General features: G+C 50.3%; 1 protein-coding gene across 1 annotated transcript in view; it reads left to right on the plus strand.

The window, feature by feature from the left end:
- The first annotated feature begins 1,022 nt into the window (after window positions 1-1,022).
- Window positions 1,023-15,347, plus strand: part of NHSL3 (NHS like 3) — a 34,619-nt gene continuing 20,294 nt past the window's right edge. The window contains exons 1-4 of the mRNA XM_063139815.1: window positions 1,023-1,080; window positions 9,898-10,053; window positions 12,221-12,276; window positions 15,100-15,220. Coding sequence (XP_062995885.1) covers window positions 1,023-1,080; window positions 9,898-10,053; window positions 12,221-12,276; window positions 15,100-15,220 — 391 coding nt within the window. The remainder of the gene's footprint in view (window positions 1,081-9,897; window positions 10,054-12,220; window positions 12,277-15,099; window positions 15,221-15,347) is intronic.

The following is a 15,347-nucleotide window of genomic DNA, read 5'->3' on the forward strand; positions in this document are numbered from 1 at the left end:
CACTTTTCCACACAATTCCACAGTGCCAAATTTGTCTCTGAAAATACAGCTCCATTGGGGGGTGGCAGCCAAGCTAGGCTTTCTAAAGCCTGCAATGGATTCACACATGCACGTGTACCTCTCAGCTTGTTTATTGTATGCTTGCTGGGCTTTAATTACAGGAATGGAGACACATTTCAGGTGACACGGGGAGATATGAAAATACTGTCGCCGTTATCTGTGATGGTACAAGCGGTGATGCTCCTATGAAGCTGCCCCAAACCTGTGGGATACCCCTGTTTGCTAACAAACAAACAAATCCATGTCTATTAATGCTTTTACATTTCCAAGATTATGGGGAGCCTGTTGCCCTCAAAATATTGTGGGGCTACAACTCCCATCTTCCCTGACCCTCGGGTATGCTGGCTGGGGCTGATGGGAGCTGGAATCCAACAACTTCTCTCCTAAAAGCATTTTAGCACACCTGCAAAAAAGCCCGTCACGATGGAAGCGGCTCTCACAGGCTGGGAGGGAGGGGGTGCTTTAAAAGCAACAGCAATTTGGAATCAGGTTCGCTGGCTGGTGGGAATTCGCAGGAGCGGAGCCTCTGCACTGGGGCCTGGAGAGGCCGCTGCGCTCTCTCCCATCACCCACCCGCTGACCCCGCGCAATCGGAAGGGCTGGTGCGGGAGGGGCCGCGCAGCCAAGGAGCGCGCGCAAGAGACCCCCGCCTCCTTCTCGGGCCGCTTCCGACGGCAGCCATCTCCTCCCCTCGCTCCCTCCCTCCCTTTCAGTCCCCGCACCCTCCCGGGGCGAAGCTGCAGCGCTGGTCCTTCCCTCTTTCCCTCCCTCCCTCCGCCTTACCCGCCCCGGCGAGGGAGGCGGACGAGCGATGCTGAAGGAGAACGGGACCAGGCGTGGGCTTCGGCGGTGCTGCGCCTCCCCGTCGAGGCTGGGCTGAGCGGCGGCGGAAGAGGAGCAGCCCTCGCTCGCTCGCTCGCTCGGAGCTCGCCCGGGCCGGCGAGCGGGGCCTCGGCGGCGTGATGGTGGTCTTCCTCGGGAGGAACCTCCCTTCGCTGCTGGCGCTCTTCAAGAAGAAGGGTGAGCTGCGCGCGCCGTTGGCTTGGAGACGCCCCGCCGGCGGCCGTCGAGGAGAGAGCCGCCGGCTCCGACCCGCCTCGGCGGCTGGGATGGGAGCTCGCCCCCGCCCCGCGCCTTTCGGGGTGGCCGAACTTCCTCCCGAGGACGGCGGCGCAGGACGGGGCTCGCCCGGCTCTTCCGCGGGGATGGGCTCCCCGGCAGCCTGTGCGCGCAGCTGGCCTGGCGGGGGCCCAGCTCCGAGCCCGCCTCCTCGGGAGTCAGTCCTGCTGCCCTCGGGGGGGGGCGCTTGCAGCCGAGGGGGCGCCCTTGGGCCAGGCTGCGCGCCTTTGCTCGGGCGTTAGTCAGTCCCGCTTTATTGGGGGGGGGGCTTTCTCTGGAGGAAGCCTTGCGCGGGGAACTGTGCGAGACTCGTTCGCAAGTGCTCCTGGAAGCACTGAGTCTTGAGGGCAAACATTTGCGGTGGGGGGGACACACACACACATACACACGCAGGATAGGTATGGCATTTAGGCAGCTGGGGGGGGATTTTGGAGTACAGTGAAAGGCCAGGAAGGTGTTATTTAGCTTATTCTCTCCCCGTTACAACCCCCCCCCCCTCAACGCGTGTACTGACGGACTTGCCCAGTGTCCTTGGAATCTGCTGACCTGACCGGCGATGGAGAAATAGGCCGGAGTGGGGGGAGCTGTGGAGCCAGGCTGTTTCTGGCTGGGGGCATCTCTTCCCTCCTCCCCCCCCTTTTTTATTTTTTGCTGTGGCTCAGCAGAGTGAGGACCCTCCTCTTCCTACCCCCTATTGTTGTCCAGCGCCCTCCCTCACCCTGGGTGTACGGCTGAAGCCAGCATGAAAGCTGCCTAGCTGTTAATCTGGGCCAGTGCTGGAACCAGGAGGCTGTGTGTGTGGTGTGTCGGAGCGGGGGGGGGGTGTCCTTGGCCTGGGAGGGGGCCTGTGTTCGATGCTCTCGGAAACATTGCTGCTTTCGTCTGGCCCCCTCTGCAGTGTTTCTGCAGCCTCTCTGCTTCTGCTTCCCCCCCTCCTGCTCTTCCACTCGAATTTTGTTTTTCTCTGGCTGCTGCAGGCGGAGGGGATGAGCCGAATCTCTTCTGCCAGGAACTGAGCAGTTGTGTGCTGGGGGCAGCAACTGCTTCCCTCTTTTCTTGGTCTTCCAGGCCAAGGGGTGGAAATTGCAAGGTCAGCCCAACATGCATCTCGCTGCATGTTGAGAAACATTGCAGTCCAGTGGCTAGAGCTAACCTAGCAAAGTGGTCAACACTGATTCTGTCCCGCTTGCATTGGCTGCCCATACGTTTCCGAGCCCAATTCAAGGTGCTGGTTTTAACCTATAAAGCCTTACACAGCTTGAGACCACAATACCTGACGGAACGGCTCTCCCGACATGAACCTACCCATACACTGCATTCAACGTCTAAGGTCCTCCTCCAAGAGCCTACTCCGAAGGAAGCTCGGAGGATGACAACAAGGGAGAGGGCCTTTTCAGTGGTGGCCTCCCAATTGTAGAATGATCTCCCTGATGAGGCTTGTCTGGCGCCAACATTGTTATCATTCAGGCGCCAGCTCAAGACTTTTCTCTTCTCCCAGGCATTTAACAGCATTTAACAACATATGCTAAGTTTGTGTGTTTTTTAATGGACCCTCAGAACTGTTGTTTAAAATGGATAGTTTTATACTGTTGTTTTTATATTTTTGATGGTTTTAAATTCTGCATACTTTTTAATGTTCACTGTTTTTAACTTTTGTAAACCTCCCAGAGAGCTTCGGCTATGGGGCGGTATATAAATTTAATAAATAAATAAGAGTGTCGGCTGTGAGCGGGGTAGTCTGGAACTTGGGAGACCCAGGTTCTTGTGTTCCCTCAGCCATGAAGCTCACTGGGTGACTTCAGACCAATCACTGGCTCTTACCCTGACCTACCTCACAGGGTTGTTGTGAAAATAAGAGGGAGAGAGGAGGAGAAGGAGGATGCACTTTAGGTTCCTTGCAAGAAGAAAATAGGCAGGATATAAATGTTGACCTCATCATCAGTCTGATGTGTTGTCCCCAAATCTTACCACGGCTGTGAACTCCTATGTGGCCTAGACTTCTTTGGTTATAACAACACTGGTTTCTAAAACTGCCTTATAAACAGGGCTACTGGAAGGTTTACAGGCAGTGAGTCGGTCAGTTCCAGCTTTAGTTATGCTTGGAGTTGGACCCATTGACATCAGTTGGAGTTACCCTAGTCTGGACTAACTGCAGTTCCATTGATTTCAAAGGGGCTGCTCTTAAGTATGACTATACCTTGGAACCAACCCATAATATATGTGACACGGTTCAGTGGGACACTAAAGCACTAATTCTTGGAGAAAGCTGTTGGAATCCAGGTGGCTTGGGTTCAAGCCCTACTTCCTCCATGAACTTATTGTAAGGCAAGTCCCCACCTTTCGATCTGTGTTACCTGTCTAGACGGAATAGCAAGTGCTGTGCAGTAAAAGATTGGAATGAATTTTGTGAAAGATGAGAAGTGCTGGTTAGCTGTGAGCACCACCTTTAAAATAAAATAAAATGCCATGCTGGATCCGACCAAGGGTCCATCTAGTCCAGTACTCTGTTCGCACAGTGGCCAACCAGCCATTGGCCAGGGATGAGCAAGCAAGACATGGTGCAACAGCACCCTCCCGCCCATGTTCCCCAGCAACTGGTGCACACAGGCTTACTGCCTCAAATACTGGAGATAGCACACAGTCATCAGGGCTAGTAGCCATTGATAGCCTTTGCCTCTAGGAATTTATCCACCCCCCTTTTGCTTGATCAGTTAATTGAGTATTCATATGCAAATGTATGCAGCCATACACAATAGCTCAGAAGACGAAAAAGCTTTGTTTCTGGATGAAGATACATAAGGACCTGATCTTCCAAGAGGCATTGCTGGGTTTCTGTGGGAGAGAAAGGGAATAGGTACCTGTCCCACCTGTGATCTGTGAGAACCTGTATTCAGAATGACTTAAAATGCAAGCCATTTGCTGCTTGATTAATCGGGAGCATTTTAAAAAAGATTTTTAATCTAAGCGATAAATTGATTAAACACCACTTTCCTACTCAACGCAAGCCTCCATGAAGAGATAATGTAAGACCTATGTTGCTACTAGGCCTAAGGTGGCCATCCTTTTGACCTCTGGGTACCTCCCTGTTTTCTCCCCCAGCTGCCTGGCTTTCCATGGGTCAAGCTTCCTGGATAGGTTGCCTTTGCCCTCTAGGGAGAGAAAATGGGATTGGGGAGCGGGGTGGAGCAGGGGAGAGGACCTGCCCTGTGTTGCTTTGTGTTTGGTTCTGGGAAGAAGGAATGGATGGATGATCAACGCTTCAGCAAAGCAGGTGGCTCCATGAATATCGATCTGGTTGTTAGGCTGAGAACAAAGATGTGTGTGGCGGTGGGAGGGAGGGAAGAATCAACGCCAATGTTGAGTCAGCATCTCCAGGCCTGCAGGGGTCTGGGTGACCTTGAGAAGCCGGTTCACCCCTCTGTGATCTCTGCTTGGTCCTACTCAGACAGGACACGGCAGAATGATGCTTCCAATCATGCAAGATTCTCCCTTTTAAAAAAGATTTAAGTCTTGTTGTTTAGGTTTCTATATGCCAGCCTGCCCCAACTTGTAGCCGTTAGATGTTTTGGATTACAACCCTCAGCATTCCTAACTTTTGACCATACTGGCTGGGGCTGATGGGAGTGGAAGTCAAAAACATCTGGAGGTCACCAGGATGGGGAAAGCTGCTATCTGTCCTTGCTCAAAGCAATTCCTATCTCTTGTTGAAATCTTGTGCTCCATTGATATTATTTTTAACGGCTGGTATAGAAAGGAATTTCTAGCCTGGTTGTAACCCAATCCAGTGAGTTGTTTACCAGCAGCCAGATACTGGTAGCCCAATTCATAGTTGGCCTTGAGAGGCTGAGTCACTTCAGATGGTTGCAGCCCCTCTTTCCAGCAAACCCTCTCTTTCTGGGGGTTTGGAATGAAACTTCTGCTTTAAAACTGAACCGTTCATGGAGGAGTTTGAAGTAGTAGCTTGGTGTTTGTTTCTGGTGATGCTTACAGCTGCCTCCATGTTCAAGGGAAGCTCTTCTTGGGTACCAGAGAGCAGGCATAGAGTCAGCCCATTCCTTGATGGCTGCTTGTGAACATCCCAAGGCACCTCGCTGACTTCTGTTGGGCACCAAAGAGGACACAGCCCACTGATAAAGCACAGGCTTCACTAGCATGCCATGAAAAAGTCTTCTCTCTGCCAGGATCTTGGTCAGGAGCAAACAGCCCTGGCCTAGATTAACCAACAGTTGGTCTGACTCACAACATTACTTCATCCACTGAAAGCTGAGTGAGATCGATCTTTGATGTGTTTTCTTCTGTTTTATTTTACTTCTAATTAATTGCACCTCATCCCAGCAGCTCTCTGCACGGGAGAATTTGTAGCCGGTGCATGTACAAACCATTCTTGGGGAGAAGGGAGGTTATATCCACCAAAGGGCAACCCCATCACATGGTTCATCTCCCTCTGGGGCAGGTCCCTCACCCCGGGGCCCTCTGTTAAAGGCATTCCCACCACCATTTTTCTTTTCTTTTTTTGCAAAATCTGCCAGGTGGGGCCCTGAGTTGGATCGAGGCTGTGTGTCATAGCGCTCTAAGCCTCTCCCCAGGCCTCCCGATTCAGATTGGTTCCCTCGGAGTTGCTGTTAGCCACAGAGAAGAAAATGTGCAGGCTTAAGCCTCACTCCATGGATAATTGGTGACTCTTCCATGTTTTTCCTCGTGTTTGGGAAAGTCTCAGCCCATGTAAGTTGCCTGGCCACCAGAATTGGGATCAACTGGTTAGGTGTTCCCAGAGTGTCAGGTCAAAAGGCATGTGATAAATAACACCGGTGGGGTTTTTTGTTTGTTTGTTTTAATTTTAAAACTTTTTTATTGTGAATATCAAAAAACAAAACAGAAAATACATCATGCAAATGTATTACATTGACCATACATTGTGTATATAGAATTATCATTTCCATCATATAAACCATTCAACAACAACAAAGGGAGAGAGTTATACAAAGGTTTCAAGAAAAGCAGACCAAATATCTGTATATTTATCCACTTGCAAGTTGCATCCATATAACACTCGTTCAAAAGTTGATAGTGTTATTAGGTCCTCGATCCATTGCATTACGGGAGATATGAATTTCTCCTTCCAATGTAAGTCTTTTGGCTGTCATAAGGGCTCTGAAGCTCCATCTGTGCTGACCATGTGTTAACTTCTAAGAAGCCAGAAGGTAATTTAGGAGGAGATGTACATTATTCCGTATTATAGATGGTTTCAGTACAAAATTCATCCTTATTATAACCACCTCCCCAAAGGGGGCAACTACAGGGCATTGCCAAAACATGACTTAAAGAAGCATTAGATGCATTACATCTCCAACAGTTATGCAAGTTAGACAAACCCTTATTGAAAAGGCGTTGTGGAGTCCAATAGACCCAAAACAAAACAAAATTGCTGAATAAGACGTAACCTAAGATCCATAGAAGCTTCCGATACAGATGCTAGAGCAACCGTCCATTGGTTAGGCAAGATAAGACACTCCGATTCTCTATTCCAATCTAGTCTTAAACTATGGGTATCATATTTACTTGGTGCTATTAAATACTTATATATATATATATGGGTTGTGGATCTACGTGTCAGTTCAGCTGTTGAAAGTGTTTCTAACAGTGCTGGAGGCTCTGAAGCTGTAAAAGCAGCTGAGCCAAACCTAGATTCCAGCAAGTGTTGCAATTGCAAGTATTGTCATTGAGCCGTAGCAGGTAAATTATATTTAACACACAATTCTGAAAAGGACAAAAGCTCGTCATCTGAGCCTATTAATTGATCCAAAGTAAAAATCACCTTATCTGTCTATGTCCTCCAAAGAAATGTTTTCTTTCCAATTTTTAAATCTGGATTTCCCCATATAGTCAATTTAGCATGAGAGAATGGATCAAACTGTAATTGACGTGATATTATACGCCATGTCTCTCTAGCAGCCAAAATTGTAGGAGAGGGATTACTTATTCTGATATAATGAGAACTGAGGTATTGCCTTTGTGAAGAATCTAAGCAAGGGAGCTTGATCTGAGCAAAAAAGGGGGAATAACATTTTCCTCTTTCCAGTCACGTTGCACAAAGATAAGACCAGAGCAAAACAAGCCATCTAAGCTCCTGCTACTAGGGTGGAAAGGCGAGCCTTTCTATGGGGCTCGCTCAGTCCCTGTACCACACTAGTAGAGTGACCATATGAAAAGGAGGACCGGGCTCCTGTATCTTTAAAGAGTTGTATTGAAAAGGGAATTTCAGCAGGTGTCATTTGTATGCCTGCAACACCTGGTGAAATTCCCTCTTCATCACAACAGTTAAAGCTGCAGGAGCCCTGCCCTCTTTTGTATCTGGTCACTCTAGTATAGCTTCTGCAGCTTTAACTGATGAAGAGGGAATTTCACCAGGTTGCCTACAAATGACACCCGCTGAAATTCCCTTTTCTAGACCACTGTTAAAGATACAGGAGCCTGGTCCTCCTTTTCATAGGGTCACCCTACACAGTAGAGCACCCCTGGCCTGTGGAGCCTTTGGATCCAGCCCCTGCTCAACTCTGCTGCCCACATGACAATTAGGCTTTTGTTTTGTTTAAGATCTCTTGGTGGTGTTTGGCTTTCCACCCCATGTGGCACTAACAGTGGGTCATTGTTTAAATTTAGAAGGATCCCTGTTTGTGGGGTATGTATAGAACCGCGGTGGTCTGGACTTCAAGAACTGCTACAAGTTCTAGTTCTGCTCTCGATCATCCCAGAGGGAATCGCCCTAAAGACATATTGTAGATGGTTCTGGAGATGGCGCCTGGGCAGGAGTCGTTGCTGTGTGCTCGTCTCAAAAGGCAGAACAGCTCCACGCTCACAATGCCGGGAAAGGAAAGCGGAGAGGGCCAGCAGCAACTTAATCCCCAGCTCAAACAGCCAAGCAAATAGATAATGGCTGTGCTCCTGCGTTGCCAAAGGTCCCCCGGTTCAATTTCCGGCATCTCCAGGTAGGCCGAGGAAGTCCTCTCCCTAAAGTCCCGGAGAGCCCCCACCAGAGCAGGGCAATCTTGAGCGAGATGGGCCTATGTTTCTATGACTACCAGTGTCCTGTTTGAAAAGGCAGGTGTGAATGCACCTGTTCTGGTTCTGCTCCTGCTCCATTTCCCTACTCCCAAATCCCCTCTTATCAATTCTGGATATGGTTGCTGTGTGTAGGTGGGGGTGGGGAATGTGCTGAGCGCTGCCCCTTTAAGCTAGACTGGCTGGCTGGCTGGCGTTGTGCGTGTGTGCGTGCGCAAGGTGCACAGATATTTCTGCTATCAGTCATGTGATATGGCCCTGGGGTGCTTTCGCTTATTCAGTACACTGGTTTTAAAGGCACAGGCTTGGAACGTAAGCACTGCCGGAGCCGGCGGCCTTCCACGGCTGAGCGGGAGCTGGGGGCGCCAACACCGGTGTCGGATCACCTTTGCCAGCGGAGGGTTGTAAAAAGATCCCCAGGGCTGTCATGGTTACAGGCCAGAGCTCTCCTGCCACGGGGGCGGCAGTCACGTGAGCGGTTTTTAAATGTGTTCTCAGAAATCCTGTTTGTCCACCAATGTGGATCATAGGCAGTACATGATAAAGCACAATAAATCAGCCAACACCCCTACACGATAACAGCAAGAGGCCTAAGGCTCCGATCCTGTACACGCACTTACTGGGAGTAAGTCTCACTGAACTCAGTTGGACTTACTTTAGAGTAACCTGTAGGCTTGAGCTGCAGTGCTGATCTCTGCATTGAGGCAGGAGTTCACTGCTCCTCCAACCTTTTCTTCCACACTTGAGGCCCACGGAAAGCTGGGTCCGGGGCAAGACGTGCAGGCGAGGTGTTCCGGGGCTGGCAAAGGTCATTTGTTTCCTCCAAAGGGTACTGATCCTGAGGTTTTCGTAAAACACCCGAGACCCTTGTTCCTGTGTTTTTAATTAAAATGCAGGTAATTACTTTCGTTGATAACTGTGACGTTATGTCAGTATGAGCATTTATTACAATTATTAAGTATTAACGATCATATTGATTTAACACCCGTCCGCATTGCCACGTCTTGTGGTGAGCTGGGACAGTGCCTTCTCTGTCTCATTGGCTCTGTTGTGATCATGGCTGACCCCCCCATTTACAGAGGGGCAATTGAGCCCCAGAGAAAATGGCGCTTGTCCCTGACTAACAGAGTGTGTGCTACGCCTGCAATGAAGGGCTGTATTTCGAAGGGTAGGTGAAGAGGGGGAGTGGGTCACCATGAAGACACATAACTACAATTGCAGGCCTTTCTCCTTTGCGGGGGTGGGATTTGGCACTTTCCCTGCCACAGCCTAGGTTATATATTTATTTTTATTTATTTATTTATTTATTTATTACATTTCTATACCGCCCAATAGCCGGAGCTCTCTGGGCAGTTCACAAAAATTCGTAGCTGGGGACATTTGAGTGGGTTGGGACTGTGGGAGAAGACCCACTCTGCATGCCGAAGCGGCCCGACTCCAACCCTGGTGCTTCCATCAGGAAGGATGATGGAAAGTTGCTCCTCTGCAGTGACCCCCTAGGTGGACAAATGGCCTCACCTGGTCAAAGGCAGCTTCCAAGGCAGACCTGCCCTTTGTGAATCCTGGGGGGTGACGGATTGTGGCAGAGCAGGAGCCTTCCATGCAAGCGGAGGTAGGTGGAACGCTCCACTCACTGACCCAAACCTCTTGTGTTTCCAGGTGCCGGGAAGGCGGAGAACGAGAAGCGGCTGAGCGTCCAGTACAAGGCTGGAGACGAGCGGCCAGACAATGTTTTCTTCCCCAGCAACCGCCCCCCACACCTTGAGGAGCTGCACATCCAGGCCCAGGCTGGGCTCAAGTCTTTGCAGAGTCAAGGTACCAGTTGGGGGATTGATGCTCAGGCGGCCCTCCTGCCTCTGAGTGCCTCTCTTTTTTTCATCATTCCGGAGACTTTGCTCTGATAACACAACAAAATAAAGGCAACAGCTGGAAATGCAAACAACCAAAAGTGATAAAAAAAATAGATCTGATGTATGACTATACTGTGTATGCAAAAAAATCCTGTATACACTTTATTACAAGGTATAATTGTATGTATCTCACATGGAATCCCAACAGAAAATGCTTGCAGTACTTGGAAGCTAATGGATATTATACCACATTAAATCCAGCAGTGCTTAAGGGCTTAGTAGACAGTAGCTCAGTTCAGAAAACATGTTTCTCAACGGTGGTTTTAGAACTCCACGGTGGAGTTTTTATACCACTGTTGAGAAATGTGTTGTCTGGTGGAAAAACACCACCCCACAGTGGAGTTTGTTTGGAAAATACTCCATGCTGAATATCCATGCGGTGCAGAGGAGAGTTCGTGCACAACCGTTGTGTGGCGTGTTGTGTGGAGGGCTCCATTGAGTTGATTTTTCCCACTAGCTACAGAGTTCCCTGGCAAGAGCAGCGAAAAGAGCGAGTGCCACTCTAGGAGAGCCACCGGGATTGTTTTTCTGCAGCAATGGCTGATGGGATACCATTGGTAGGACCAGGGGAGGAGAGAGGGCGGAAGATACTACAAAGCAAATATTGCAATGGATTTTACTCAACTCCATTGGGAGCCCCGCAATCACACAACAGTGGAGTTAGAACATGTTGTGTGGGGAGAACCCCCTAAAAGCTCAACCGTTGGGTGGAGTTTCCACACAGCGTTGACTAACGTGTTGTCTGAACTGAGCCACTATGACCTAATATGGGATCCAAAACCTAAATTGCACACAGATGTGGTTATAATAGAGAGCGCTGAATTCAAATTCTATATGGCAGTTGGGCCGGCTCCTGTTTCTATGAACTTCATCAGGTGCTGCCAGTAAATGGGTGAAGTTCTTCCACCATCGGCACCAGTCTCTCAGCCCTTGAACCCTTTGAGTGTTGCTGGGACCTTCATGGCGTGTGATGTCCATTGGCTTTCCAGCATTGAGCTTTTGGCTCCGCCCTAGTGCCTTAGCCCCGCCCATCACTGGAAATGCAGACTCCAGGGGGTTTCACTGAAATTTAATTGGGCCCTCCTACCTCTAGAGGGTCCCCACCCTGCTTTAGAGTTACACAACACTTCCTCAGGCAGTAAGGCTTTTTTCAGGTGGGGTGGGGTGTGTGTTGGCGGGGGGGAGTGAAATGAAAAGGAGAAAACAGAGACAACCTCTCTATCCGATACATGTTTATTTTTAATCCAGCCTGAATCAGAGTGCTGTGTGCCTCAAAAGCTTGGGTGCTGCTTTATGAACCCTGGGCATCCTCACGAAAGGTGTTCTCTTAAAGTCCCACTGAATCTGAGCCATGGCTCGTGTCCAGAGCCCCTTTGGAAAGCCAGGATCCAGTTCTGAAATGAGCATGTGCAGGCTGTATCTCCTTCTCCACTGAATCACTGCGCCAGCCCCCCCCCCTCCCCACATCTATGGGAGAGTGGAAGCAACCCTTTCTTCCAGGGTTGAGATATCCCCACCCCAAATCCCTTTTCTAGAACGGAATGCTTCCTTTGAAGAACTTGATGCTGTCTTGGGCACATCTGGGGTGACATTGGTGGACGTGGGAATGTTGCACCCCCACCACACACACCATTTATTTCTGTTATTAGCAGTATTTTTATACTGCCCCTTAACAGAAAAAAAAGATGGAGGCTTCTGGGTGGGTCTTCCTCCCACCTTCTTTGATTGTGCTTCTGCCCATAGCAGAGACCCAACTGCATTTCCCAACCCTGCAAAAGTGTTTGCAGCTGCGCAGAACAGACAAGCGAGTTGCAGCATCGAGCAGAGTCCAGTGTCCCTGGTTTGCCCGGGCGGATGGCTGCTGCTCTCTCACTGCTGTCTCGTGGGGCTGCGCCAGGTCACAGCCAGAATCGCCCCGAGGGGCATTGGGCAGCAGGAAAGACGGGCAGGCGGGCAAAGGCGCCCGCTTTCCACTCTCAGGCTCACCGCTTACAGCACTCTGGATCGGGACTTGGGGGCGTCCCGTCCATCGCGAGCTGGCAGACAATGCTTTTTCTGCTGTTGCCTTCTAGAGAAACAGAAGCAGACCAAAAGGACCTGGGACCACAGCGATGCCAGCAGCATCCAGGTAAGCAGCTCCCCTTGAAGCGGCTGGCGGGTTTAGTGTTGCGGTGGGGCTGCGAATGTCCTGCGGGGCTGCAGCGGGGCTCACTTGTGAAGCCGCCTTCCTCCACCGGTTGCCCTTCAGGTGGGTTGGACTACAGCGTCCATTATCCCCAGCCAGCGTGGCCTGTGGATTACATATGTAATCCAACCCATCTGGAGAAGGCTGCTGTTGAGTCTTCGCCGCCTCCCTGTGGATGAGACCCCCTGCAGGTGGTTCTTCTGGCCCCGCGGAGAGGCTGTGCTATACGATATTGGTGCTTCTTTCATGCTTTCACAGAAAAAGAAGAAAAAGCTAATCCCAATTTTGCACCATACAAAGTCATGCTCTTGTGCTGAAGGACCCTGGAATGGGGTTGGGGGTGGTTCCCCCCTGCTCTGCCTGGGGAAGGAATTCTGCAAATAGAGACCCCATCACCTTGTTCCTGTCCTCTGCTGTTTCTCCTCTTCTATTTATCTTGGCTGTAATCAGCTGCACTTTGTCCCTGAGCCTTCCAGCAACTTCCCTTCCCTTCTCCGGGCTGGTCACTCCCACAAGAACCTCCACCCCCCATGACGAAGGCCGGCCTCCCGCCCCCTATCTCCTGCTCCTCCCAGGTCCCTCTTTCTGGAGTATATTGGCTTTAGCCAGCCTTCCTCATCCTGACACCTTCCCAGTGCATTGGATTTCAACTCCCATCACCCCCAACCAGCAGAGGCAATTGACATGCTGAGAGTTTGGGAGGGTAGGCGTTGTATTTATTTATTTATTTATTTATTTATTTATTATCAAATTTATTTATTTATTAAATTTATACACCACTTCATAGCCGAAGCTCTCTGGGCGGTTTACAAAAGTTAAAAACAGTGGACATTAAAAAAAAGTATGCAGAATTTTAAACCATCAAAAATATAAAAACAACAGTATAAAACTATCCATTTTAAACAACAACAGTTCTGGGGTCCATTAAAAAACAAACAAACTTAGTCTAGTTAAATGCTGTTAAATGCCTGGGAGAAGAGAAAAGTCTTGACCTGGCGCCGAAAAGATAACAATGTTGGTGCCAGGCGAGCCTCCTCGGGGAGATCATTCCATAATCGGGGGCCACCACTGAAAAGGCCCTCTCCCTTGTTGCCATCCTCTGAGCTTCCCTTAGATGTTGAGCGCAGTGAGTGGGTAGGTTCATGTCAGGAGTCATCACGTTGGAAGGCTGCTTGCCCACCCACCCTCTCCGGGCTCTTGCTTGTATGCCCATTTTGGGGTTCAGGGGATACAACCAACCAAGATAACCCAACTGCAACAGAGCAGGCCCCTGGCCTCTCACGGCGTGACCTCCTGTTCCTCATGCTCCAGTTTCACATAGGCCTGAGAAATGACTGTTAAATGTCATTCTGTGCTCTTGTTAATCAGTTGAATCAACAAAAGCTTTTAATCACTTAAAAAAAATAGACATACCCACACTCTGTTCAATAGGCAAATCACAGTCCTCTGGAAATCAGAATAGATCTCTGGCCTTTTTGGAGTCCCAAAGACCCCTCTGTATGTTCTGGCCACATCAGTGCCATGTATTCAAAAGTACTGCTGATGCTAAATTCAGATCCAACATTGCAGTAGCCTAGATTGTGTCCCCAAACTGAATTCTGCAACCTGCGTAGATTTCACAAGCGGAACAAACTTGCATCAGTTATTTTGCAACTCTCATGATTTTCGCCGCATTCTGCTGCTGCTTTTGTTCACCCTTGGGGGAGACCGGAGGAGTCATGCAGGGCACTGAGATGCCTCCCCCCACCCCGCTCAGCACTGGAAACGCTCAGCCGCACTCCTCTGGCACCTGAGATTTCAACATTCTTCACAACCTTAAGGACTAGAAAGCTCTGAAAAAACCAACCGCATCTGGTGGGACTCTCAGCCGGAACCTGTGCATCCTGCCACATTATTTAGTGGCATGGAATTGCAGCACGTGGGCAGTTCTGGCTACAGTTGAGGAACCCCAGCCCATTGAGAAATGGCTCCCGGGGCATTGGCAGTCGCCTTGCCACGATGGCATGTGAAGCTGCTCCATCCTGAGTCCGAGCAGGGGTTCCGCCTGGGCCCGCCTTGCCTCATCCTGGCCCCAGCATCTCCCCTGGGTCTCAAGTGTAGGCCACCTATATACCGCTGCCTCTGACCTCCGTTAGCTGGGGATGAAGCTGGACACTTTCTGCATCAAGAGGACGCACTCGCTCACGGCAACCACCCCCCGTTTTGAATTCTTTGTCAGCAAACACATAGGCAATCCGATCCAGTTGGGGGTGTGGGAGGGTGTCTCTGGGCATGTGCGATGTGAATTACGGCAGTCAGCACCCCTCTAATGTGCCCTCTTTTTGCTGATTTCATGGTCCTTTAATCAGAAAGGGATTTGTGCCCTTGAGAGCGGACGTGGGTCTTGGCTAGTAATGAAAGTACTCCTGGCAAGCAGCGCCACCTGGTGGAAAGGCGGGATGTTCCTGCACTTGTCTGTAACTTGCTCCCCACATTAATTCTTGCTTTTTATATATTATTGTTTTTACGGAGGCAAGGCATGAGGCATGGTTGCAGCAGCCTCTAGACAGAATCTTCGGATCTGCCTCCTGCCCTGGCTTGCTTTCCTGTTCGTAGGAATCTTGCTAAGTTCGATGTCCATGCATGTGAGATCCACCTGTGGGCTGCTAGGGACACCTTCAAAATGATGATGAGCAGCTTTTAAGACATGACTGGGGGCATGAAGGGGTGGTTGGGGGCTTTGGGGATTCACCCTCTCCGCTCTTTCCCTCCCGCTTCGGCATGCAGTCTTCCCGCTCGTCCACGGAGGGCGACGACCTCTCGCTCCGAAGCCAGACTCCGTCCTGCACAACGGAGACGACCTCCGAGGACGCCCTCTCCATCCGCTCGGAGATGATTCAGCGGAAAGGTACCACCGGAGGCAGAGGCGTCCTGGGCTGGGGAACATCGCGGGGGCCCAGAGGAGTCGGAAGCTGGGCTTGGGGTATCAGGGTCTGTAAAGCCTTCTACATTTGGGCTGGGGCCTGCCTTCCCCT

This window comes from Elgaria multicarinata, chromosome 13, assembly GCF_023053635.1.
Source record: "Elgaria multicarinata webbii isolate HBS135686 ecotype San Diego chromosome 13, rElgMul1.1.pri, whole genome shotgun sequence".
Taxonomy (NCBI): domain Eukaryota; kingdom Metazoa; phylum Chordata; class Lepidosauria; order Squamata; family Anguidae; genus Elgaria; species Elgaria multicarinata.